Here is a 25,708-nt window from a genome sequence, read left to right on the forward strand (position 1 = left end):
AAATCATCGAAAAGAATGGTGGAGCCAGCTAGAGATCATTTCATGCATCTTCATCTTGTCCCACACCAGAACCAACTGCCCCCCTTCCCAAGCCACTCTGACAGTTACTGTCCAGCCCTTTCAAAAATTTCCCCACAACACAGGTACCAGAAGCCACCAGAGCCCTGCAGGGCCCCACCAGCCCTTCTGCTGCAGGCCTTGCCTTGGCATCCCCCAGCCATCCTGATTTGGGGGCTCCCCCACCCCTGCCCCAGCTGGCAGGGCCCAGGAAAGCAGCTCCTCCCAGCTGCACTGACAGGTCACTTGCAGTTTTGGGCACAGAAATGCAGCACTTGGCAGGCCTGGGGGGAAAAAAAAAAAAAAAAAAAAAAGGCAGCGCAAACCCAAACGGGCAAGTCCAGTTACCTAATTACAGAGGATCCAGGCTTAGAAATATATATTTGTAAAAGTGTCCTGATTTAGAAAGAACTCTGCATATTGGCTGGGGCTTTCAGCTTCTCCACACCATAAATTACAAATTTAGCATCTGACAGATCTGCACAACTTTATCCCAGTTTTACAACTGAGAAACTACTGCCTGCATAGGACCTGTTCCAAATTGTCCTTGAAGTCAGTGCAATCTCCCAGTGAGCCCCATGGGACACGGGGTGGACAAGCATGGTTCCATATTTCCCAAATAGCTGTCCAGCAGTTTGCAAAGCCATTCCATCCTCTGGACACAAACCCAAAGAAGCTTGGTAGAGGGCTCTGCTGACACACTACCACCAACATGCAACTACACTTCCATGGAGTCACAGCTGATGGTGTATTAAGCCAATTTTGTCTTTTATATGCAAATTTATTAAACATGGAGCAGCCAGTCAGCCGTACAATCCACTCTACCCAGCCAAAACCATCCCATTTCAACTTGTATAAGGAAACATTTAACTCTGAAGCTACGTTTAGAGTACAAGAGTTTTCTTCTCTGAGCTACATCCTGATGTTTTCTTCCTTCCCTAATCTTACTTGCTAGGACATGTAAAAATCCAGTCTTTATCAGCAGGGGGTATGGGAGGGCAGTTTTAGATGAAGCTATTACAAGTGCATTGTTTTCTTTATGAGAAAAACAAACAAACAAACAAACAAAAAAAACCAAAACAAAAACCAAAAAAAAAAAAAAAACCAAAAAACCAGCAATTTAGAGAAATTAAAAACCTAAATGAAGAATGAAGTCCTTAAGAGTTCCTCTTAGTCACTTCCAAACTTTTTCCTAATCCCTTTGAACTCCACCAGTTTAATCAACAGCTTGTTTAGGATTAATCTTATCATCCCAGTCACACACACACACACACATATTCATCACAGGATAAATTAGAAGGCAGAATCCCCATAAAGAGCCATAACAATTTCACATACTCGGGAAGCAAGAATAAAGGCCTCAGTAGGACAAAGGCTGAAGACAGAAAGAGCATCTCAATGAATTCCTGGGACACTGGGGCCCCTGTGCTGCTCAGCAGCAGGGCCAGGCTCACCCAGCAGCACTGCAGTCAGGGGCAGACCTGGCTGGGGGAAGCTCCACTGCAGTCATTAACACAGCTCAGCAGGTCCGGGCTGGGCAGTCACAGCCCTGCAGCCTCCCCAGGAGCATGCACAGGTGCATGCAATTCCCCAAATTCCCTGACTGCAGTTCCTGAGCCAGCTGGCAGCAAGGGCTGCAGGGAGACAGCAAGGCACCTCCCGGGATGCCGTGGGAAAGCACCGCTGGACACCACCATGCAGTGCAAACAACTGCTTGGCTCAGGGCTTGAGGACAAAGAGCATGTTTGACTGGGCACACCTACAAGCATTAGAGAATTAAGGGAACAACCTGGCAGGTGAAAACACATGGGCCATGAAGGAGCCCAGGAGACTTCCCCAGAAACACTCCAAACGCCATTGCTTCTACTAATTCCTAGTCCTATAAAAGCACTTCAGGAGCTTCTGAAGAAAACTGCCTTATAGTGGGGCAAAGATCCCTAGTTTTAGGAGTACGTACATGAGCTACAGAAGATGGCTATTGCAGCCAGGTCAATTACAAAACACAGGGCTCAATGAAAAACAAAAGGGGTTTCAGGGAACGGCACCGCTCTCCTGAGCACTCTCCTGTCCAGGGAACACGGTGGGCAGCCCTGCAGTGCTGCTAAGGGGGTTGGCTGTGCAGACACTGCACTGAGGTAGAAAAGGCGTTTTGTACCACCCATCACGGCTTTGCAGAAGCAGCACTCACTGCAGACACCCTTCCTGGGATTTGTGATGCTAAAGAGCAGCATTATTTGGAGAGCACAGGACTGCACCATGCCAGTTTCAAGTTAAGGCCAAAGCCAAATAAACAAGTTGTGAAGGCAGATTGGATTTCAGGTTCTGCGTTTCTATTTGTTCTTATAGAACCTTCCCAATTTTCACTGTGGGCATGGGGTGTATGACTTTCCCCTGCATCCAAATCTATGAAGTATTTTACAGTACAGGGCTGCTTTGCCACTTTCAGATCAAGGTGATTCATGCAGAGGATGGACAGAAAAAACAGATGGCAGCAGAAACACAGCAGAACTCTTTCCACTCTGCCATCAGTCCTTGTGCTGGGGCAGGCAGGAGAGGGGGAGCTGTTGTCAGGTGATGAGAACAGGGCATCTTGTGATTAAAGTGTATGGGGACTACTCAGCAGCACTTCAGCACTGTGCAGTTTGTGTCTGGGTACATGAACACCTTCCAGTGTCTTTTGTCGTTTGGAAATCTGTGTTATCCAGAATGAGACTACCTTAAGTGCAGCCTAACCCTTAACAGGTCTCTTCTCTGTGAAGAGACTCCCTGACCTCATCACTGAGCACTGAGGAACTGCCTTAGAATTCACAACTGCTTGTTTGCACAGAGATGTGTGTGTGTGTCTCTGTGAACCGAGGTGGTATGATCCCAACAGCTGTAAGGCTCCCAGATTCCTCTGCAAGCTGAGAGCTCACTATCTTGACACTGATACCTCTGAGGGAAACAACTTTGTCACAGGTTCAGTGGAAGATCAGAGGACCTTGATAAATTATATTTAAGTCCATGTCCATTTCAGGGCACAGATTTCCCCTGCAAAGAAGTAAAAATTTATTAATAAACTGCAATAGTTTTATGTAAGAAACAGGAAAGCAGGAATGCTACTAACCTTGAGAATGTGAAGACCAGTCTCTTGCTTTTTTCCTCCCAACTGCACATCAATCATCCACTTGACTGAAGGGTTTTACTCTCATGCCTCTTATTAGCATTAACCATATCACTTTTTACTTGGAATTTGTGAACAAGTATTCTGTTTATTAGCTTAATAAAAGCTCAGATGCAGAGCTACAAACATCAGGCACCTCAGCACACACTAACACAGGGCTGCCCTTGATTTTAACTTCTTTATGCCACAGAGAAGTTAAGACCACCAGAACTTGAGATCCACACTGGAGATACTCACTCCAATGAACACCAAGACCCCACCATGCCATCACCTGCACTGTTACTACTGACTGGGCAGCATGGCTCTCACACCATACTTACACCTTATGTACCTCTGGAACACGTCACAGATACTTCCTGGGTTTAGAAGTCCTCTTGGCTTCCTCCTCACATATCAAATGTCTTAGAGCAACACCGCAGAAGAAGGTTGTCCATGCATCTAGACTATACATCACATTTATTTAAACAAGTATGCAATTTAAAGTCCCTGAGTTACACATCGCCTCCTTACACCATTTCCCCAGAAATGCCTGCTTTTGCTTCACCACTGAGCAGTATTCTTCCACAGCAGCATGCAGAGGGCATCTCCTGAGGCATGCCACCCTCTTGTGTCCAAAACAAGTTTCACTAGTTCCACCTGGAAGTACCAGGAAAGCACTTTACCAGAGTAGAGACAAACAACCCTCAGGTGTCTGGGCACACAGGTCTCTCTCAACCTCCCTTCAGCACTCTGTTGTTGCTGATGCTTGCTTTTCAAACAAAGTTCAATTCATTTCACACCAGGCAGGGAACTTGCACCAATTAGAAGCAATTTTCAACAGATCATGATAGAGTACCAAAAGCAAGAAGTATCAAATGTAAACAACTTGTAAACATTAGTAACACATCGGTAGATTCAAAGAACATGAATGATCACAGAGACAACTCGCAATCCAGAAACAGCCTTTTGTCATGAAGTCTTTATGGCTTGACAGAAAGAAAGTTAGATTTGTTTTTGATGTGGTTAGTGCAATTTTTTTATTTGAGAGGTCAGTTAAGAAGAGTTAAACAGATGAATCCAGTATGACACCTCAGTTTCCGAGCTGCTTTTGAACCTGATCTGAAATATGGCACTGGACTCTCATCTAGAGTCAAGGCATTTGTGATCTCAGAAATAAAACCAGCTATTTGGCCCCCAGGATATGGAGAGGGCTCTTCAAGGGATAATTCATGTTTCATATAAAACAGAGGAAGGAAAGCTTAACGGCATCACAAGTGCAGCTGTGTGCTTGGCCAGTACCTCTGCAATCCACAAATACAGCTTCATCTAATACATAATTTATTTGGAAAAGTGAATGAAGGAAGGAGGAGTAGGCAGACTCATTGAAGAGATGGGTAATGCAGCATTTGAGAACAGTCCACTCCTGGAAATTCAGGCTCCTGCAAAGTAACCTTGGGCTTTTACACGAAGAAAGGCTACAAAAAGCATATTCCCCAACACTGTCTGAATTTAGATCTTCCTATTCTGCTATCTCATGCAAAGCAAGAACGAATATCCAAGCTTCTATCCAAAGCAAAAATCAGTGTCACTTTCCTTGACAGTGATAATGGTATTTAGAGGGAATTTTTCAAGTCGTGTACACCTTTCTGGAATCACAGTCAAGCTTCGTGACACTCACCACATCTTCAGCTTTGATCCAAGCTATCCATTCCCCGATTCCAGAGACACCACTAGGTCTGGCACCACCATTTCCTTACACTTATTGCTTGACAAGCCATATTCATTCCCAGGACACCTAGCTCACCAGAGCGCTTTTGCTCTTCCCTTCATTTCTCTTCCCATACGAAGAGCTCCCATTATCCCTAACGGAAGTCAACACATGCGTGCACAGGACAGAGTAGACCTATTAAGGCTACATGGCTGACCAACAGAAATACATGTATGTAACTGAAATTTTCTTCTGTTCAGCAAAGGGCACTGAGTTTTAATTGAGACATTTTCACCTCTGACCCTTACTTCCTCGTATCCACCTTCTCCCCCTACCCCCTTTATGTACGGGGAAGACTCACTGTGCTTCCCTGATGCAAAACAAGAAATAGATCACATCAAGTTTGCTCCATACACCAAAAAGGTAAAAAAATAAACAAACCAAAGGACAAACTGGTTCACAGTTAACTATAAATAAAAGTGCAGTAAGTGTTCAAGTAGAGTGTAGAGTTTAAGCAAGCTGTACAACCACATTTGGCATAGTCATCTTTTAAAGGCCCTGCGTGGGTCCCTCCCGTTACTGACGGCAGGGGGAAGAGGCTGAACACTATTAGCTGGTGCTGGGTTTACAGGTCCTCGTCCATTGCCTCTCCCACTACCTGCATAAATGTGGCCGTGGTTATACGTGAATGGAAATCCACTTGCTTCAGGTCCAGTTTGTAAACCATTTCCTAAAAAGACAGAAAAACCGTTATCACGAGTTCCATGGCTTGAAATCACCGATTCCTTACATAAGTTTATCCACAGGGAATACATGGATTTGCAGTAAACACCAAACCCTGAAGACCAGAAGGAAAAGCCTCTCTGGCAGTGCAAGACCCCAAATCACAGCTTACCTTTCCCCTCCCAAACTACCTTCCCTCCATCCCTTTCTCAACTAAAGCAAGAAGGCTCACAATAACAGCTGTATAACACCAGCTACTGAGTATGGGCATCGTGTAGGCAGGCCAGAACCAAGGTTCCCTCAGTTTACACCTACTCAAAGCCTTGAAGCATTTTCATATTTAAGATTCTATGTTTAAATACAGCACAAAATGATCTGAATAAGTAAAATACTGGAATTCAGATTACCACCACATCCATTTTTGTGAGCTAACCAGGCAGGAAAGCCATGGTGTCTAGCAAGACTTGAAGTAATTTTTAAAGCCCATGTCCCAGGAAGTTGAAAAAAAGCAGAATTTCAAGTGCAGCAAAAACTTTGCAAAAGCATCACAACAATTTAAGATTAGTCAAGACCCCTTATGTGATACAGGCACCACAAATATTCTAATCTCCTCCTCTCTCCTACAGGAGAAATCCTAAAAACATTTTCAGGAGATGTTCATGCTTACATGCTTGAGGTTCTGGCCCCAGCCTGAATGACTTTTTAGAGCCTAGTACACTTTTTCATCCCAAGAATGGAGAACCCTTGAAATAAATTTCTATTCCCATTAAGTGTTTCTCATTTTTTCACTTCTACAAACTGAAAAAAAACTTACCCAATGGCCCAAAAGTACAAGTACCCATACCACTTGATGCAGAAATACTATTCTGTTCACCCTGTGCCTTTAGAGAAAGGTGTAAAAAAAAAAAAAAAAAAAAAAAAAGACACAGATCAGAGTAGGAAAATTCACACTTTTACAGAAAGGGGCTGATTTTTTTCCCCTCTGTGTTTTTACAGTGGCTACACATGTAATTTATCTCCTACTTCAATTATTGGCTAATTTCTAGGTATATATCACTCAGTCCCTTTTTCAAGAAGAGTCACATCTGATCACAACCTAGTGTGAAATATTCAGAACAAAGAGCACTTTAGGCCAGAAGCCCCAGACAAGTTTAACATACCAGTTTGTTCTGCCCAACGTGTTCTGAGTTGGGTTCGCTGTAGTTTGGCACTTCTGAGTACACCATGCAGAACCTGGGAAGAAATTAGAATTATTAGGAAGTTCTAAAGCCATTTTTTTAACAGAGTTCTCAACTCCACAATTCACAGAGCATATATTCTTGACATCCCATCGTCTAGAAGTAATTTATGCAGACCCCACTGTTTAGAAAATATCTGTAGGTATTAAAAGGCTCTTTGATCCCTTTATAGGCTTGTGGTGAGGCTGCCACATCTTCCTGGTGAGGACATTTCAATCAAGCAGAGGCAAGCACTCATTTAATCAAGAAGGTAAACTGGCCTAAATAAAACAAAAGGTGATGAAAGGGCTCCCTTTGTCTCTCTTCCAGCTGCATAATCTTGTCCAGCACCCACTCACAAGGTCACCTGAGGCACTGAGTCACCCAGCCTGCTCCCAGACAGGGACTGCATTACACCTCTAGAGAAAACTCACTCCCACACGCTCCCATACTATGCAGTGCCCCATTAACAATAATAGCAGAGAGGAGCCCAACACAGGCAATGAAATTGGAATGAAAAGGATGCTTCCATCCTTTTCCACTCGAGGGGACTATGGCAGAATAGGCCCATCAAATCACAACATGGAAATTATGGCAGAAAGGAAGAAAGAGCTGGATCATTACACTGCTTGGAATGGTTAAACACAAGTGGAGCTCCCACCTGCTGCTGAGAGGTACAACTCAGATAAGGACTCTCATCACTCCAGCCTGTTGGAGAGAAGTCAGCTGGGTAACACTTCTGAGGTAATGGATTTTGTACAAGACAATCTGTAGATTTTTTTTGTGTAAATCCATCTGAACACTGGGCATTCTGAACCATACAGGAGGATATGTAGCAACCCCAGAGCCCCACTTCCCTGATGACTGCAAGGTTTCCCACAGCACTGTGCAACAGTGGAAGTACTCCTCTGGTTAGAAAAGGTTGCTATTTTTTCTATTGCTCAAGTATGTTACTCATGTTTGTTCTCAGGCAGGAGCTGTTGCCCCAGTCCGTGGGCAGTTTAAAGCAGGTTTAATGAGGCTTGTTTCTGCTTGGATATGATTCACTGCAGTGACCTTGCTCTTCCTTCTCTGCATTGCCTGTCCCTCAAGGATGACACACATACAAAAGGCTTCCACCAAAATGAAGCGGTTAATCAAGATAAGGCCTAGGTAACCAAAGCAGGTTGTCATTTACACATTTCCTCCTCCTAGACCTGTGCCAATGATGCAGGCTGATTGTCCTCAAAGCACCTACAGCTCAGACAGGGTCAGAGCTCATTACATCCACGACTGAGAACACACTTTTGCTCCCTGAATGCCGTTTCCTAAGAGCTACCAGGTCTCATACTTACCGTGGCACTCTGCTGAGAGGTATGAGCACACAATACTTACTCCCCAATTTTATGCAGCTCCCCTCCTCGTCCCGTGTAAAGTGTCAGGCATCCTTTCCACAGAGAGGCGTACCTGGCCACAGAAAGGAGAAGTGAAGCAGTTTCTTAGTGAATGAGCTGACAGAGGAAGTGGAGGGATACTATCTTCCAGGAAGCTAACAAGTATTACACACAAGCATGGACCAAAAAAATTCCCAGGGACCCCAAAGTCACCAACACCAATTGTTTATAGATCCCCATGTACTACTTCTAGCAAAAGGTACCGGAAGCTCAGCAGACTCCTTTGACAATTCCAGGAAAGCAGCCAATTATTTTGAGATTGGATGCTCTTTTGTAGACTGGAGCAACCCTTATGACTTGTCCTGCAGCGAAAAGGCATTTTGCCAAAAGCAGTATCTGCGTTATACTTGGTGACAACTCTCAGTTCTGCTTTCAGCAGGAGCCATGAAGAATCACCACTGCTTGCTGGAGAACAGCTACTGCTACTAAATGTAGCAGTATGATCAAAAGTGCTTCCATTCCTGATATAGGAAACCAGACTGGGTTTTTTAAAGGCACAAGTTTGGCCATCAAACTCCAAGTGATGTATAGAAACATGCTGAAATCGGTTTCTGATTGCAGGAATGTTCCCTCACAAAGACAGGGTGAGTGCACTCTATTCTTTATGGTGGCACTTGACTTGAAGCACTGAAATCTGAGCCATACAAAACCTTCTGTGTAATTGTTCCCTTCAGTGAGGGGCATCACGCATGTGTAGAGAACGAGTAAAGCACAGACCAGAAACACAGGCACAGTGCAAGGGAGTTAAAAAGAATGGGCGTGTCTTCTCGCCCAGGAACAGGGAGCCTCAGCAACTGCACTCACAGGAGTCACCACTCTGGACAAGTCACCACTTCCTTATGCTCCGGGTGTATCTCTGGAACAGAGAACAAACCTGCCTCTTGCCCTTTGCCTTATCTGCTGAGGCTGGGAGACATCCGGCCACACGCAGGGCCCTGAAGAGGCACCAGGGAGGAGTCAGGCTGGCAGGAGAGGACAGCACTGCCAGTGCAGTGATAACCCTCTCTGTACTTCAGCAGGAAAGCACAGGCACTGAAACTGCAGATACTATCTTGGGAGCTTTCCATCCAGAACAAGGATTAGTGCTCTTCACTTCCTAGATTCACTTTAAAGATTCCCTCACTGCTTAACCTTTAATAACCAGCTAGTCAGGCAGTCTTGTGGCAGAAAATAAAGGAAAAGAGCTACCAAACAATAAATGTAAGTCAAACATGCATTTACTGGGAAAAGACCCTGCAAACCATGTGACTAACAACCTCCAGCACAAAGTTATTCCACATGTGCAAGGACTGGTTTTTATGTCAAAAAGAGCTGGCCATAAAACACTAAACTCCAGCACTAATTTCAAATTTAGAAATATTAAGTGCATCAGTGTCCTGTAAATGGGTTCACCAAATTACAAAAGTAAGCAACAGTGTCTGCTTTTGCAGAGGAATGCATCTGCAGCTTGAAAATTCAGCAAGGGGCAGAAAAAAGGCATGTTTACTCGTGGAGCCCGTGTAAGCTTTTCTGCTTGTATCAGAGGGCATCCTGCACTATGAGGCCAGATTAGCCTACAGAGCTGAAATGTACCTGCCTTGCAAATGGCAACATCAACACTCAATTGTATTTAAATATAAAATTGTGTTTGGAGAGCCCTGTATGCCAGCCTGAGGACATTCTTCTGAAGATGAGAGCCAAACCAGAATGGATTTAGCTTTTGCCATTTCACTCCCTCCGCAGTCCTAAGGCAGCATGCAATTCATGTAAATGAAGGCATGACTTTGCCACCCACCAGAAACAGTGATGTCAGCTCATAAATTTAATACACACAAGCCAAGCTCAGTTTTTTAGATTAAAGGATGCCATGACTCGTTGCACAGGAGCACCAGAGCAGTTACAGTAAGGCAGCCACAGAAGGGAGTACAGTAATGCAGCTGAACAGTATCACTCTTAATTTGTTTCAATGTCATCTACACACGGGGCTTTGTGCTGGCCCAGAGCTCTGGTTTAGTTCCACCCATCCCTGAGCTCCACGTGCTCTCCACGCAAGCAGCCTTCCCCAGAACCACCTCTGCTGAGGAGTCAGCCCATTTCATGTAAAAGGACATTTGCATAGGAGGAAGCAGCTGTAGTTTTGGTGGCAAGGGTCATGCAATTTCAGTCCAGAACTGAGAATTACACTCATCTGAACAACTTAAGAGCAGCTCAGTTAGCAGTCCGAGTTGCCTTTCACCTACTTTTTGATAAAAACAAATTAAGAGGACCTTATACACACTGCAGATCCCAGAGTGCCACAGGCCAAAGGATCAGTGTCATGGATTTCTAAAAGTGCAACCTAACTGGCATGAAGAACTCAAATGAAACTCACTATGACTTTGCTAGTGACAATTTAAGTAACACAGAAAATGATTTTCAGATTGACTCTTAACATTCCCACAACAAGTTTGGAGGTTGGGTTTGTTTCTTTTTTTGATCAATGACCTCTGAGGAACTATTTGCACTGAAACAAATTAACACATTCTACAGTGTAGCCCTAGAATGCATTTTTATAGTGAAACTCAAAAGGGTCTCCTCTGCCAGTCACTTTTGTTACATCATTCCAACGAAAAGCAACTTTTCTGAGTGATATGTAATCATCCTCACCTTTCATTAAGGAGCCGACTGCCAGAGTAAAGAATTAGCTGTGAAAATAAGAACATGCTTTGGACTTCCCCTGCTTGATTTACAGGCCAGGACTGACTGTTGCATTCCCCCCTGCCTCAGAAGTATTTTCCTCGGGAGCTTTTTAAAGCCAACACAAATCTCTTCACCACCACCACCTCCGTGTTACAAACCCAAGCCCCTCCTAGCCTGTACGCTCACGCTAGGCATGTTCTGGCCTGGGAAAGGTGGCTTTAATTTGGCAAGTGACCTCAGGGCGCTGGCTGGGTTACAGGGAGCGGGTGGGAGGCGGCGGCCGTGTCCCCCGCGGCCCTGGAGGGGCCCCGCGGGTGACAAAGGGCAGCGCGGCCCGGCCCCGTACGCACCCTTTGGTCAGGCGGATGATGTCCCCCGGCTGGATGAGGCCGCCGATCTCGTCCCACACGCAGATGGTGATGCTGCCCGTCTTGTCCGCCACCTTGCAGGACCTCACCTCGTGCCCGTCCTTCGTCTTGGTGACTCGCCCTGCGGGGAGAAGCGCGGCTCAGGGGGGCACGGCGCCGCCGGCCCCCCCACCCCGCCCGCCGTGACACGCGTGGGCGGCCCGGGGGTGGGGCGTGCCGGGCGCCACTTACCGATCTCCAGCACAATAAAGATGACATTTAAGTTTTTCAGTCCGGGTTTTATGTCTTTTATAAGGAAATACGTGTCGCTCGCCGCGCTCATGCTGCGGCCGGCGCGGGGGTCAGGGCTAGCGGGGCGGGCCGAGCCCGCATCCCGCGGGGGAGCAGAAGCAGCGCGGCGCCGGGCAGGGGGGCACCGGCGACCCTCACAGGGGACGGGGACACGAGCACCGAGGGGCTGTGCGGTGACTGTGCGGCACGCCCGACCCCCACCGCTCCCTCTCCACACCGACACCACCCGCACAGCTCCCACCCCGCCTCCCTCTCCCGCCGGCACTGAGAAGCGCACGTGCGCCGCGCTCCGCTTTATACCAGCCGGGCGCCACCAACCCGGGTGCCGGGAGGGGGCGATTGCGGCGAATGGAACCGTCCGGGGCACGCGGAGCGCCGGGACTGGGTAACGGGCGGGCGCGAGCCGGCGCCGCGCGGCGATTGGCCAACGCTGCTGCCGCCATCTTCTCCTTCTCGGGGCGCTGCCGCTGCCGGGTCGGGCTTGTCGAGTCGGGTGTGCTTCGTCCGGTCGCTCTGCCTCCCCTCACCCCATCGCCCACCGACTGACTTCGCCCCGGGCAACAGCCCCGCGGCGCCCCGAGGGCAGCTGGTGCGGCACAGCGGAGTAAGGGAGCGGTTCGCTGCCCTTCCGCGCCATTTTAAGCCCCGGCTGTAACGCTGAGAGGAGCGTTGTGACAGGTTTCCCGGAGGGCGATTTCCCCGCAGTTCTGCCCTTCCTTCACTGGAAAAAAAAAGAAAAAAATATTTGTGCGTTAGTTTTTTTGGTTTCCGGAAGAGATTTGATGTTGGTTTCCAACAAGCAGAAAAGGCTGTTGGGGCTGTGGTGACCTCAGGGTTTGGCAGGGCTGCACCACATCATTCTGACCCTGGGACCGAGTGCTCCAGGCATGTAGGGAAAGCCAGGTGTTGTGCAGTAGCCTGCTTTAAGCTTTCCTGTGCTTAAAATTTGAGTCTAAATCCTGATGAACACCAAAAAGGCTTCAAAGCACCTGAATTCTGCCAGCAGCTTCTTGAGAAGAGGCATTACTCCCTTGAGTTTGGCTGCAGGCAGGGTGTAAAATACGAGGGAAGGGAGCTTGTCCAGGCAGGAAGCCATCGAGGTGGTGGACAAGCCCCCACAGGCATTGTGACATCTTTGGCTGGCAGGTCCCAAGGGAATAGCTCTGTGCCACAGAACAGCCCAAACAGCTGTAATTCAGCTTTCCCCTTTAGAAAGGGTCGCGGAGCAGTGTATGTGCACTGCTGCTCCTTGTCAGAGCCAAACCCAGCTAGCTGGGCTTTCTATTTGTGTGAGCAGAAATCCATAGATGACAGCAGTTGTGAAATGCCTGGCCACACAAGAGCTCCAGCCCAAGGAATTTTGAGCAATATTTGTGTGTAGGCAGCAGAGCAGCCTTGCTGGGTGCCTCTCAGGGCTCAGAATGAAATATACTGCAGGAATCTGAGAGTTTGCTTAAAGGCCCCCAAGAGCTTAATCCACTTCTGTACTGAATCCTTCAATGAGTGCCGATGAGGGAAGTGACAGACTCCCTCAGGGGCCTATCTCCTGCTGGGATCTATAACACGGTAGCACTAAAACTTTCAGAGTCACCAGCTGTATTTCAGTACATGAATGGCTTTAATTTAGTCACTTGGGAAGGATTTCAAACCAAACTCTAGGAATGACAGTGTATCTGGCAAAGGTTGGACAAAAATACTTTTATCTTGATTTAGAACTGGTAACATTTTTTCATACATAGGTGGTTTTTCTGCCTTCATGTCTTCATTTTGTCTGCCACATCTATTTAGAGCCCTTGGAAAGAATAATTTTGTATCCTGTGTTGTCAGCCCCAAGCACAATAGATTTGAGGAGAACCCTTCAATTTTTCAAGAAAAAAAAACAAAAACAAACAAAAAAAACCCAACAAAACCACCAGTTAAGAAAGTTTATTCACATTATGAGAAGCCTTGAGCAGAAAGGAGGTCACAAGTGTGGTTAGCTGAAAAGCAGAAAACACTAAAACACTTCACCAGGAACACTTGTGTGGCGTGTCTCTGGTGAGATGGTTTCAGGTGAACATCTGTCCAGGAAGGCAGATGCTGGTGCTCCAGAGCAGCTGGAGAGGTGCAGAGGACACCAGATGTGGGCTCAAAGCACCTCACAGCCAGCACAGCTGGAAATGCTGCCCCAGGGTTGCAGCAGGGAGCACAGGGACCAGCAGCAGGATGGAGGATTTATTTTTTACCAAGGTTTCTTTTGAAGCTGGTAGGAAGAGGTTTGAACTAGAAATGACAGCACAGGGAGGGGCCCAAGCAATCTAGGCAAGTTCAGGAGCACACTGGCAACTCCCTGGTGTGGCTGATCAAGGAACTAATATAAGGGTGCTCTGCTGGATCTCAGAATCAAGGAAGAACTGCTTGGAAACATGAAGGTGGATCAGCATGTGGTCCAGTGCCTGTGAGACAGTGCAGTTCAGGATCCTGAGAGGGGACAGCAGCACAATAGGCAAGACCACAACTCTGATTTTGAAGAGGAGACTTTGGGCTCTTCAGGGATCTGCTCGTGGCATGGTGCTGGAAATTGCAGCATCCAGAAAAGCTGCCTGGCTTTCCAAGATCACCTGACAAGGTCCATCCCCAGCACAGAGGACAAGAGGGAGGCAGACTGTTCTCAGTAGTGCTCACTGACAGGGTGAGAGACACGAACTGAAACACCAGATTCCACCTGAACACAAAAAAAACTTTTTTTTTTTTTTTTTTTTTTTTTTTTTTTAGTGTGAGGATGCCCAAAAATGAGTCAGTTGTGCAGAAAGGTGGTGGAATCTCACTCTATGGGGATACTCAAAACCCAACTGAACACACCTTGGCAACCTGTGCTAGATCACCAGCCAATTTCATCGATTCTGTGATTCGGTGAAATATTTCCTGTTTTCTCAAATGCAAAAAGAGACACAGCTGCAGAAAGCTTGATGTGTGGGATAGGAAGGCAAGGTCACAAACTCCTTCTGTAAGGGACTGGGACTGTGCTGGAAAGACAGAGCTGGTCATCTGCTCCCTTACAAGATCCTTCCAGATTCATTAACTACATTGTTTACAGTGTCTGTTCCACCACTGATGAACAATTTTGCTCTGTTTGTTTCTCAAAGAGACACTTAAAATCTTGCTCATATTTTTTTAATCAGTCCAATTGCCAGCCACTGAGAGTGCCCTTGGTATTATCCAGCAGTGACTGAATGATTCCTGTTTGCTGTGAAGGTGACCGGCAAAGCAAAGAGTTTTCCCCATCCTGCTTCTTTATAATGTATAAAGAAACCAGAATTATTATTAACTTATTTTGGTTTTCTAGCACCTCTTTTCCTGCTTAATTTTTGACCTCAGAACCATAAGGTTATCAAGTCACAGCCATGGGTAATGGAAGCAGCAGCTCTCTGACCTTTCTGGGGCTGTAAGTCTCACACAAACAGGCACACGGGGACTTTGATGCAGGTGTGTCTGCGTCCTCAAGAGCTTCCAGAAAATACCCTGGAACAATGGATAGGCCTGGAAAACGAGCCGGGATGCCAGGACAGCAATATACATTGTAAAAAGAAGAGAAAGCTACATTGTCAATATCTAGGGTTCCTGGTCTTAAGAAAATGTTGATGAGCCCTGACTGCATGAATGAGGTACACTGAGAGCACCAAAACTTTGCTCCAGCCGTTCACAGGAGTAACAGGGAGCACGTCCAATAAACTGTGACTGCAGCCAAAGCATGAGCCCTTCCATCACCGAGGTGTCTCTGAGCCACTCTGTGTCTACCATACAAACCAAATTTAGCCCGCAGAGAATGTCTACAGCAAAGGTTCCACTGATGAAGTTTAAATCATTTCCAAGCTCACTTGCTTGCTGCAGAACATTTTTCTTCTGTGTGAAAGATGCAAGTGTTTCTCTAGGCTAAGATCCACAGGGAGGTTTCAGTCCAAAGCAAAATCAAGGATGAGTTGCTAAAAGAGTTCTCAGCAGCTGAAGCCTGGCACAAGTCCCGTGCATCTCAGCAGGGCCTGGGATTTCACCCTCTGGCTGCAATGGAGTTATGCCAGCAGAGACATTGCTCCAAACTCCCTATTTCTGTCACTTGCTCAGTATTCAGTGCTACTGAAGTCCCAAAGTAGATCTTCCCACAAGAAATCTGCCAGCAAGAGCAAAAGCTAATGTGTAATATTTTATTGTATACAGAGATTTAAAAGGTACAGATGTCTGCAAACGCCACCTTTCACCAAGCCTTACCAGCCCATTACCATATGTCTGACAAGCCCCTAAATTAAGCTGCAGGTTCAGGTTTATAACACTGATGACACTTGAGCTCCCTAATGGCACATCGGTGTGTGTTTAACAAGCTGGCAGCCAGTCTGGCAGTCTGGAGACCCCAGCAAACAGTAGTTTGGTGTCTTCGGCATCTCAAACACACCACATTCTGCCATCAAGGTCAGTATTTCCCCAGAGAAATAGGAGTGATGCCTGGGAATGCCACACATGTTTGAGAGGAACTTCTTCCAGAAGTCAGTGGGGCAGGTGCATGGGGGAATCCTCACTCTGCTGGGGTCCTGTTCCCCAACAGGAACACATCCAAGCTGTCTGCTGCCCTCCTGCCTCCTGCAGGATGCCTCAAGCAGGAGGGTGCCTGCCAAGTGTCTGATGCCAGGATTCCCGGCAGCTCCATCTACCTCCCTAGCTGTTAGCTAGGAGAGCTGAATGACTACCATGGCACTGTAAATACCACAGGATTAAAAAAAAAAAAAAAAGGTCAAGCAAACAATCAGAATTCACAGCATTCTTATTCTTTCCAGAGGAGCCACATGCCTATGCGGCTGCACTAATGTAGCCTTTTCTTCCTGGGTTCCTCACATTTTTAGCACATGTTTTCATCTGAGAACCCAGTCCTCCAAGGTGTTTTTGGAAGTTATTCATTTCCCTCTTTTGATGAATCCCTCACACATCAGTCAGATGACTTACATGAAATCACTGATGTGGGGCAGTTCTACGTCACCTTTCCTGCTCAGCTGTGAATCAGCTTGACCTGGAGGAATTTGGGTCTAACTTTGCCCCATACAGATGGAGAGCATAGGTGCTGTTGCCTCTTCATCTTTTCCACTAGAGCTCCAAAGGACAAGTCTCAAAGCTCACTACCACTCACAGCTGCTGTTTCTTGGGTCTCTGGTGAGTGCTGTAGCAAACCCCTGACCTCTCAGCCTTGCACCTTCATCAAAGTGATCTTTAATTAAAAGGTTTAACAAGTGCAGATTAGCACTTTCCCACTGTAGCCGTGCCAGAATAACTCACACTCCGTTCACAGGGACTCCAGTCACAGTCACCTAAACCAGTTCAATAACTGCTGCTTACATAGGGAAAATAGATACCAGCTTTATGCCAACAGAAGTGTGGAGTGATCCCTTAAACTGCCCCACTGCCAAGGCTGATAGGAGAGACAAGCACTTCAAGCTGGAGGATGAGGGCAGTTCCAGTGGGACACCGGGCTCTGACAAACCTCTGCTTTCCCAACTGAGCCGAGTTCCTTGTTTCACACAGGACGGTCAGCACTGGGGAGTTGTCTGGAGTGGCTCAGAAGCCCTTCAGGTGCCTTCAAGGTGAGCCCTATCAGTTTTAGCCAGGGGGGCAGCATTCCAGAAGGCTTTGCAAATACCTTCTCCTTTTGCCAGCCCAGTCTCTCCCAGGAGTGATTCCTGCAGTCCATGGGCTTGTCCCATGGCACCCCTGTGGCACCAGTGTGTTCCCTTGAAGATGAGAAGGATCTTATAACTACTCACACTGCAGGAAGGGTTTTGCATCTTACCTCTTCTCCAGTGCCTGGGGGAGGTATGCAGACACACCACATCACCCTGTCTGCCGCCTGGCTCCGCAGAGCCTAATGGGCTGGAAGTTCAGCCTTGTTCTTGCATCATCTATTGCTGACCTTCAAAAGAAAAATAGGGGATTTGTGTCCAGGAAGGAGGCTTTGAAAATTTAATTTCGTTTGGATTTACTTTTTGAGATAGGGATTTATGTTTCTTTTCCATGTTCTTGTTTCCTTTTTTTTTTTTTTTTTCCCAGTAGCAGTGTCAGCTTCTTTCTGAAAATTTGGTGGTGATCTTAACAATATGGGCTTCTACCTTTCTCAAATCTTAATAAGCATTAGGGTGTGTTAAAGATTTAAAAAGCCCCAACCTGTGTGTTCCCTAGGCAGAGGAACCACTTTGTTCACACTGCCACAGATCTGGCTGAAGGTGCCAAGACCCCCACCCTGCCCAAGGCTGTCAGCAGCCCTCCCCCGGCCCGCCAGCAGCGCTGTGTGTGTGACAGCTGCATTCCTGTGCGGCAGACAGCGTGCCTGCCCTGCCTAGCAAGGCACAGGCAGCTCCAACACCTGGTGGAGGAAGGGGGTGCGGTGCTGGGATGAGTAACTGTGGGAATATTAGCCCTCCCCTCGGTGCTGTGCAAACAAGGCAGCCGTGCTGCCGGGGATGTGGCTCACAGCTGACAGGCACCAGGCACGGAGCAAGCTCCTATCTGCAGAAGAGCATGTAGACACAGCCTCGTTTGTTTAGCTCTGTGTTAACAGCAAAAAACAAATCCTAAGTGGACTAAACAAATCTCATCGTGGCAAAGTGCTTCATCAATTACTAATTCAGCCTCTGGCAGACTAATAGGGAATAAAGCTGTTTACCTCAGAGTATGACATATTTTTCTTTCTTGTCTTCTCCCTGTGGCACCTGTAGATAGATTCTGCTGTGCAAAGCTTTGTGTCAGTGACTAATGAGCAACAATTGCTGCAGAATTCTATAAGCTGCATATCATTACTGCTATTAAAGACATTAGGAAAAGCCCTAAGAATCATCAACCTGGGCCAAAAAAGTAAAAAAAGGTTCTTTCAGAACATCAAACCTGATGATGCAGCACATTTCAAGCACCACTGGCAACAAGAAGAGGTTTTGTACCACAGCTTTTGTATTTTCACTTCTATTTTCTGACTATATATAACAACAACATTCCTGTCCAGGTGGGATAACAAAGGAAATTGTTCCGTCTGAAAGCCATGAATATATGTGAAGTAAAATGGGTACTCCAAGTGGTCCTTTGGAATTAGCACCCCTGGGAAGGTAGTGTTTGAAACAAAATTGTAGTTTGGGATCTTTTAAAAGAGGAATTTAAAAACCTTACTCACAGTGATGTGTGTAGGTCACCATTTGACTGCATCCTGTGTTGTTGCCCCATGTTGTGTGAGGTGTGGGAGGGAATGGAAAAATAAACACAGTACAGTAAAAATCTTCCTAGGGCTTCCCAGCTCTTGGGCTTGCTGATAACAAACAGTTCAGGCACACAGGTTCCTAGATATTCCTGAATAATCCAGACAGGGCAGTGCAGAATAGGATCGTGCAGGCAGTGAGTTACTGGGCAACAGGCACTGCACATTGAATTCAAACACAAACAAGGCATGTGCTCAGGAGGGGCAGCACAGCCCAGTGATGTGGGCATGGCACACCAGGGACACAGCCAGCGTGGGCATGGCACACACAGGGACAGAGCCATCATAAGCATGGCACATACAGCGATAGAACCAGCCAGCTCTGTATGATCCCACAGCAACCCCAGGCACAAAAGCTGTGCAACAGGCTCTTGGGTTACCTGTGCACGTCATCAGCCTCAGACCAGCTGGGTGAACATTCCCTCCTGGCATCCTACACCTGCCCACAGGTTAACCTTTAGAGGCCTCATTTTAGGTCTCCAGGAAATCCTACAAGAAAACAGTGCCAGTGGAGCAGGCACCAGGTACTGAAAGGGGATTTTACCCACGCAAATCAGTCTGTATCCATTTTCTGAGTGACTGCAGGTTCACTTTAGGAAAGAGGAGTGTGATTCCTCACTGGCGCTGCTGGGGAAATGGTTAATCCCAAGCCATCAGATGCCTTCACTGCTTTCATTTAAAGGGGTTTGCCAACCGGGTGCATTTCCACTGTTGTAAAACTAGTACTACAGGAAATAATTATTGTTTCTGTTCTGCTGGGTCTCCTTGACCAATAAAAGGCTTTAGTAATAGTAAAATACAAGGTAATGTCTTCATATTGCAAGTCACTCCATTCCCTTCCTGTTACTATTAGATATGCACAAATGAGAGCTAAAGATTCAGTTCTTGTATGGACTAATTTTTTGTGTGGTTTTGACCATTAAGATGTTGATACTGCCCAGAATACTTCTTGATGAGATTACATTTAAAGCCTTTCTAAAAGTCTCATCTTTGCTGCAGAGGGGTATTAGAATATATTTTTCTGCAAAAGAATAATTAATTATTGCAATTTAGCTTAACAAGAAAACACAAATAAAGTCTTATATAGCCAGAGGATCAAAACCTGCAGTTAATTCAGCTTGCAGTTGTATTATCTGTTGGTGCCATAGTTTCATTATGTTCTCCAGGCAAGCCAGACAATACTGAAATCTTTGCACACAAGGAAGTTATTTTGTATTGCAGATATTTCATTACTGATAAAATGAATGGTATCTTATACCCATTTAGCATCTTCCATAGATGCTTCCACAGGAGGCACATCATCTGTGCATTGTCATTTAGTCATCCATCCCTTACAACAGAGCTTCAGCTGCTGTGATGCAGAATTGAGAGACATCAACACCTTGATAACACAGTTCAGTAACCCCCTAAGTTATATCCTGATTCATGTCAGATGCCATGTAAAAGAAGATACATAGTGAAACACATGAAGAATATTTTTGTACAGCTTTTCCATATTCAGGCTCATTTTTATCTTGTGTTATAGCAAGAGGTTTTTTTAAAGTTCCTATAAGCCAGGCTTTAACCAGATGTTAATTTCAGAAGCTTGATGGCACCATTCTGGTTATGAAATCGAGCCCTATGTTGGAGCTATAATGAGACTTCAATGTATATGTTACATTAAGAAACCTCCCCATGGCATTTGTCATTCTAGGTACCAAGGTGAAGTCATGGCCAGAGGTGTGCATCTGTACATCTGCAATGCACAGGGGCCATGGAGCAATACCAATATCTCATTGCTGGTCAGAGATTCTTTAGTCTGTCAGAGACCTTCTCAGCTCTGCCTCTGCTGTGGGTGCTCAGCCCCAGGAAACCCAGCTGAATTCCCAGCAGTGGGAGCCACCCCTGCAGTTCCCCTCAGCCTTCTCTGAAGCCTGCAGGGCAAGGGAGCTCCCTTCTGATGGCCTCCCTGCACACCTGTGGAACCACGGCGTCATTTCCCTTCCCGCTGTTTAATTTTCCAAAATGCTTCTGTGCCAACACAACTGGGTTTCTTTTCCAGCCAGATAAGAAGTGGCTTTTCCTACTGCAATGTGTTTGCTTCCCTTTATCCCAGTCATGTTGCCGTATTTCTGAACAGGAATGTCAGTAAATCCTGAAGAAGGTTAAAAAAACTCAACTGACTACTATTGTATCGCCCATTCCAGGTTTCTCTCCCAAGTTTTTATCCTTCATCTCTGCACTCACTGTGTCAGGTGGTCACTACCCCAGAGATCTCAGCTTTGCAGCCTTCCTTAATTAGCAGGTAGAAGAGCAACACATAATTAGCCATGAGTGTTGTCTGTTTTCAGCCAAATAATGCACCTGTGGAGGGTGCAGGGAATTCACGTGGAGCATATGTCACACAAGCCACTCCGTGCTGGCATTACGACCATGCAGGCTCTTCCTGGGAGAGCTCACCAGGTTACCCAACACCTCAGCAGAGAGGTGAGAGACACTCAGAGCATCCTTTTGATGGCCACCCTCTAATTTCATGGGCATGGAGGTACCTGGTCTGTGATTTGCAGCCCAGGTGAAGGGCCATATCAGAAAACTCAGGCTTTGTACCAACCATCACTCCCCTGAACCCTGTAGCAATACTCAAAACATTGGCAGGAAACCCACGGCTAAGGGTGCATCCTGCAACTGAAATCAGCAGTGGTGGCTGATGCAAAACACTTGCTTTCTTTCATGTCAAGACCCAGGAGTGGGAAATACTAACTTTTACCACAGCTTGAGCAGAGATATGTCAAAACAAAGCTGTTTCAGGTCGATGGTAATTTAATCATATTCCTTCAGTTTGTCAAATGGAATAAAAAAACTCCCCAAAAAAGTTGATTTTGGTTCAGCTTGATATTATCAGGTACCTACCCAAGCTGGCAGAGTACTTCATAGGAACTACATTTAAATTATTTGCTGTCCCTGTTCTCCTACATGGACCATGTTCTCCCATTTAATTTCCCATCCCACTGCCTTCCCTCACCAGCAACAGGGCCTCATGTGGTTTCCTTGGCTGCAACACAGCCCAGGAGTCGCTGCCCTGCTGGAAGTCTCAGCCACAGAGGAAAACTGAGAACACAAGGTATCCAAGCCACCAGTTCCCATGGACACTGCTGCTGCTCAGGCAGGGGATTTCTCTTCCTGGCTGACCTGGCAAACACAGCCCCAGCATTGCAGAGCTGTGATCTTTTTCAGCAAGGAAAACACCTCACCTGGGGGAAAATAAGTGTCAAAACACCACAGTTCTCCATGGGACAAAATTTGTTGTTACCAGCTCTCCTGCCAAAAACCCACTCAGCCCTGTCCAGAGGAGGTCAGCAGGGAGTGAAGGCTGACCTGCACGTGCCCTGTCAGCAGCAAAAGGGACACGCATCAGCAACGACCAGGAAAGCAAGGTAAAAACAAAACCCCCTAACACAATCTGACCTTGAATGCCAGAAAACCATCAGTGGAGCTTTCCTGGGCTTCCTTATCAGCCCTGACAGTTTTGCACAAACACTGCCAGCCTGTGCACTGCATGGCAGTGTTCCCAGGACTGCCTGTCCCCCCACTACACAGCTGTGCTGGCCCAGCAACCAAGGGGTTCATTCTGCTCACAGGGGTATCACTTGTTTGAAGAATCAGTCACTAGACACCAGGTAGTTTCCACAGCTGGTAATTAAACTGATTTGGACATCCAAAGGGCAGGTCTCTTGCCAAAGTGCAGCAGCTCCTGGCAGCCAGCCCTCCCAGCTCTCCTGCATCCTGCTGTTGCCATGGCAGCACGCAGGATGTGCACCTCAGTGCTTATTAGGCTCCAAAAAGATTTCCCATGTGAGTTGGGCTGCACAATCACAGGCACATAACTGTTAAGCCATCATGGTATGAAAATTAGCCATGACCACAATTACCCAAAACTTGAAAAGCTGGAAGAGCACTCATCTTTGTGCATTGGCTGTCCCCATTTAAGGCTTTATCTCTCGACTTGCAAAACACTCCAATAAGCAGTGTCTGCTAGAGGTAAACAGACATCCTTTATATTTGACAAAAGGCCTTTCCTTTCCTTTCCTTTCCTTTCCTTTCCTTTCCTTTCCTTTCCTTTCCTTTCCTTTCCTTTCCTTTCCTTTCCTCCCCACATGCAGTGTTTAGTGTGCAGTTAGAAAGGAGATTCATCTGCTGTGGCTGTTGTAGCAAGCCCTTGAAACTGCCAGCAGCAAATGTAAACTCCAGTGTGACCTCCTGGGTCTGTAAAGCCTGTTGCCCTCAATCTTACTCTGCTGTTTTAGTTTTTTAGGATTCCACAGATGCCAAAAGTAATCTTAGTTTACATTAAGTACAGGCAGGCCAAAGACACTCTGCTGAAGCAAGAGAACTACTTGGACAAGTAGGGCCTACTTGCAGAGAAAGGATTACTGGTAGAAATCAGGATTAAAAGACTGAAGCCACCAGACTGTAAGCCTTTCTTTTGCTGTGTCAGGTCTTGATTATGTAAACTGGCCACCGGAGCTGAAAGACTCCCAGGATGATGTTTCCTGGAGATCACAGCCCCACCTACATTCACCCAGGGTTATGCTTGGGGCTTTTAAAGTTTTTGTCATTTTGGAGGACACCCAGGCCTAATTACAGTAGGGACTGAGGGCTGCCAAAAGCACAGGAGGTGCTCAAAAAGTCTTCATACTGTAATATTGCAAAAGTGGCTCGCTGAAGCTGAGCAGTCGGTCCAGGCTCTGGCTCCCCACAGAGGGGAGTATTAAGTGGTGAGGCAGTGACAAAGCACAGGTGGCAGTGACCCTTTCAGGGCTGTCACAACACCCTGCATCAGAATGGAGTGTGCACTAGCTGGCTGACAGAAGGGTCCTCCAAAACACAAGGGAGACGAGGTCACAAACAGGTGCAGCGTGACCCAGAATGTTAATCTGAGACATTTGCAGCAGGGGGGAACACTGCCATGTTGAGTCATGTCACACAGCCACTGCTTTGGCCCAATGACTTGGCTACAGTCTGGGATGCTGCCCTGCCTCCTGCTTGTTAGCAGGGGCACAGGGAATTTTGCCCAGATACTGACTTGGCTACAGTCTGGGATGCTGCCCTGCCTCCTGCACAGGGAATTTTGCCCAGATATGGTCTGGGAGTGTGAGATAGAGTGGCTCTGATCTCTTCCTTTGCTTCTTTCCTAATTTCAACTACAAGCAAGTCTGCCTTTTACAATGCATCAGTCACCAGTAAACTCTGGTCTTCTGTGTAGTGGTGGACATGAGAGCCCTGATGTCTGTGCTGGATGGGGGCTACCTCTGGGTAGGATGTCTTGCACGCGTTGCCTCGGTCCTGGTTTCTCTCTGGCCATGCACAATGCTCCTAGGGAGGACCTGCAGCCTGCTAAAGACTGCTGTGCTGGCAGAAGCCACAACCTGAGTGGGATGAGGAGGGGCAATGGGGAAAGGGTCCACACAGGGACAGAGCTGAGAGCCTTTTCCTAGGAGCCTCCAGCAACAGCAGCGTTTCAAACCCCCACATACGTGCAAGCTGATATTTCAGTGCCTGCAGGTTGCTATGGACAACCAAAGATTTCTAAACTGCAGAGCCCCAGCACTCTGTACACTGCAGTAACACTTTGCATTGCTGTCTCCAAGAGCTCCATGTTGGAAAGTAAGGAATACTGTCACCACTTTTCAACTGAAGATGCAGAGGGTCTGATCACTGTGAGGTGAAACCAATCCCTCAGGTAACCCCCACCCATTTAAATGCTCTAATACCTGAAATCACCTCCTCAAACATGCAGCCCCTTCAGACAGCCCACACAACTACAGGGGCAAACGGTGTGGAAGCAAGTCACTGGAATAAGAGCATGTTCTGGAGGATGACAGGGGAATTAAGGGGGGAAAGGTCCATGGAGTCAGGTTTCCCCATGCATGTAATCCTGGCTGCAGAAATTGCAGGTCTGAGCTGACTGCACACATGACCTGCAGGTGGGACTCTCCTTTGCAAAGGGCCTGCCACAGCATGCACCAAGGCTTGTGTTTCCCTGGCCACCCATTCCCCTGGGAAGAGGAGTGTCCTTCCCAGCCAAACAGAGGTGTGACAGGACTCCTCTTGCATGGCTGCACACACAGCAAGGGCTGTTCACAGAGCCATGACGAGGAGGCAACAGGGTGCAGAGCCTCTAAGAACCCCCCGCCTCCATCCATCCAGCTGGCATCTGCCTTGTGCAGCCCATCCTCACACAGTTTCAGGAATGAAGAAAACACACCCAGTGTGTTCTATCTCATGAACAGAACTGGGTGTTATTAAAGCAGTGCCTTCTGGATGCAGGGGTACTGTTGCCTGCAGAAAGAGTAGGGGAAACAAGGTAGAGCAAAATGATCTGCCAGCATCATGCAGGAGGTCTGTGGCAGAGCTATGGCAGACTTGGGTCTCCAGAGCCTGCTGAAAGCACTGCAGTTTCTGTCAGGACCAAGATAACTATGAAATGTAGTTACCTCCATTTTAAGAGGGTGAAAATGCCTGTACAGTCTGCAGTTACAGAAACTCACCCCTCACAGCCCCTTGCACAGAAATGCACTTTCATTTGGTCTAAAATGAAAACTGTGATACAGAACTATGCATAATAGTTAGTAAAAGTACAATCTGAACCATTATTTGGCTTGGCACAGGGAAAATGTCAAGGAAAAAGATCTAGGAGTAGATTTAGCTTATCCTACTCCATCTATACCCAATGCATGTCCTCCTCTCTCTCAGCAGATCTGCAAAGTGCCACCTAATTTATCTTCCCACCAACACAGGCACAGAGAGCACGCCTCCATGATTAATGGACTTTTACACTCGAGGAGTTGGTTACATTGCAGCAGACAATGAGAAA

The 25,708-nt window shown here is 46.9% G+C and overlaps 1 protein-coding gene across 2 annotated transcripts; it reads right to left on the bottom strand.

Moving 5' to 3' along the window:
• Nucleotides 1–3,292: 3,292 nt before the first annotated feature.
• Nucleotides 3,293–11,850, bottom strand: NABP1 (nucleic acid binding protein 1). 2 transcript variants are annotated; one of them, XM_041403428.1, is made up of 6 exons: nt 11,538–11,850; nt 11,289–11,427; nt 8,222–8,293; nt 6,791–6,863; nt 6,445–6,505; nt 3,293–5,637 (listed from the first exon to the last, which is right to left on the bottom strand). In XM_041403428.1, the coding sequence occupies exons 1-6, from the start codon at nt 11,626–11,628 to the stop codon at nt 5,450–5,452; spliced, it is 624 nt and encodes a 207-aa protein (XP_041259362.1). In that variant the 5' UTR covers nt 11,629–11,850; the 3' UTR covers nt 3,293–5,449. The 2 variants fall into 2 exon arrangements, with proteins under 2 accessions (XP_041259362.1, XP_041259360.1); XM_041403426.1 differs by having other exon boundaries at nt 6,445–6,511.
• Nucleotides 11,851–25,708: the final 13,858 nt, after the last annotated feature.

This window comes from Onychostruthus taczanowskii, unplaced genomic scaffold (assembly GCF_017590055.1).
Source record: "Onychostruthus taczanowskii isolate IOZ18803 unplaced genomic scaffold, ASM1759005v1 scaffold20, whole genome shotgun sequence".
Classification (NCBI taxonomy): domain Eukaryota; kingdom Metazoa; phylum Chordata; class Aves; order Passeriformes; family Passeridae; genus Onychostruthus; species Onychostruthus taczanowskii.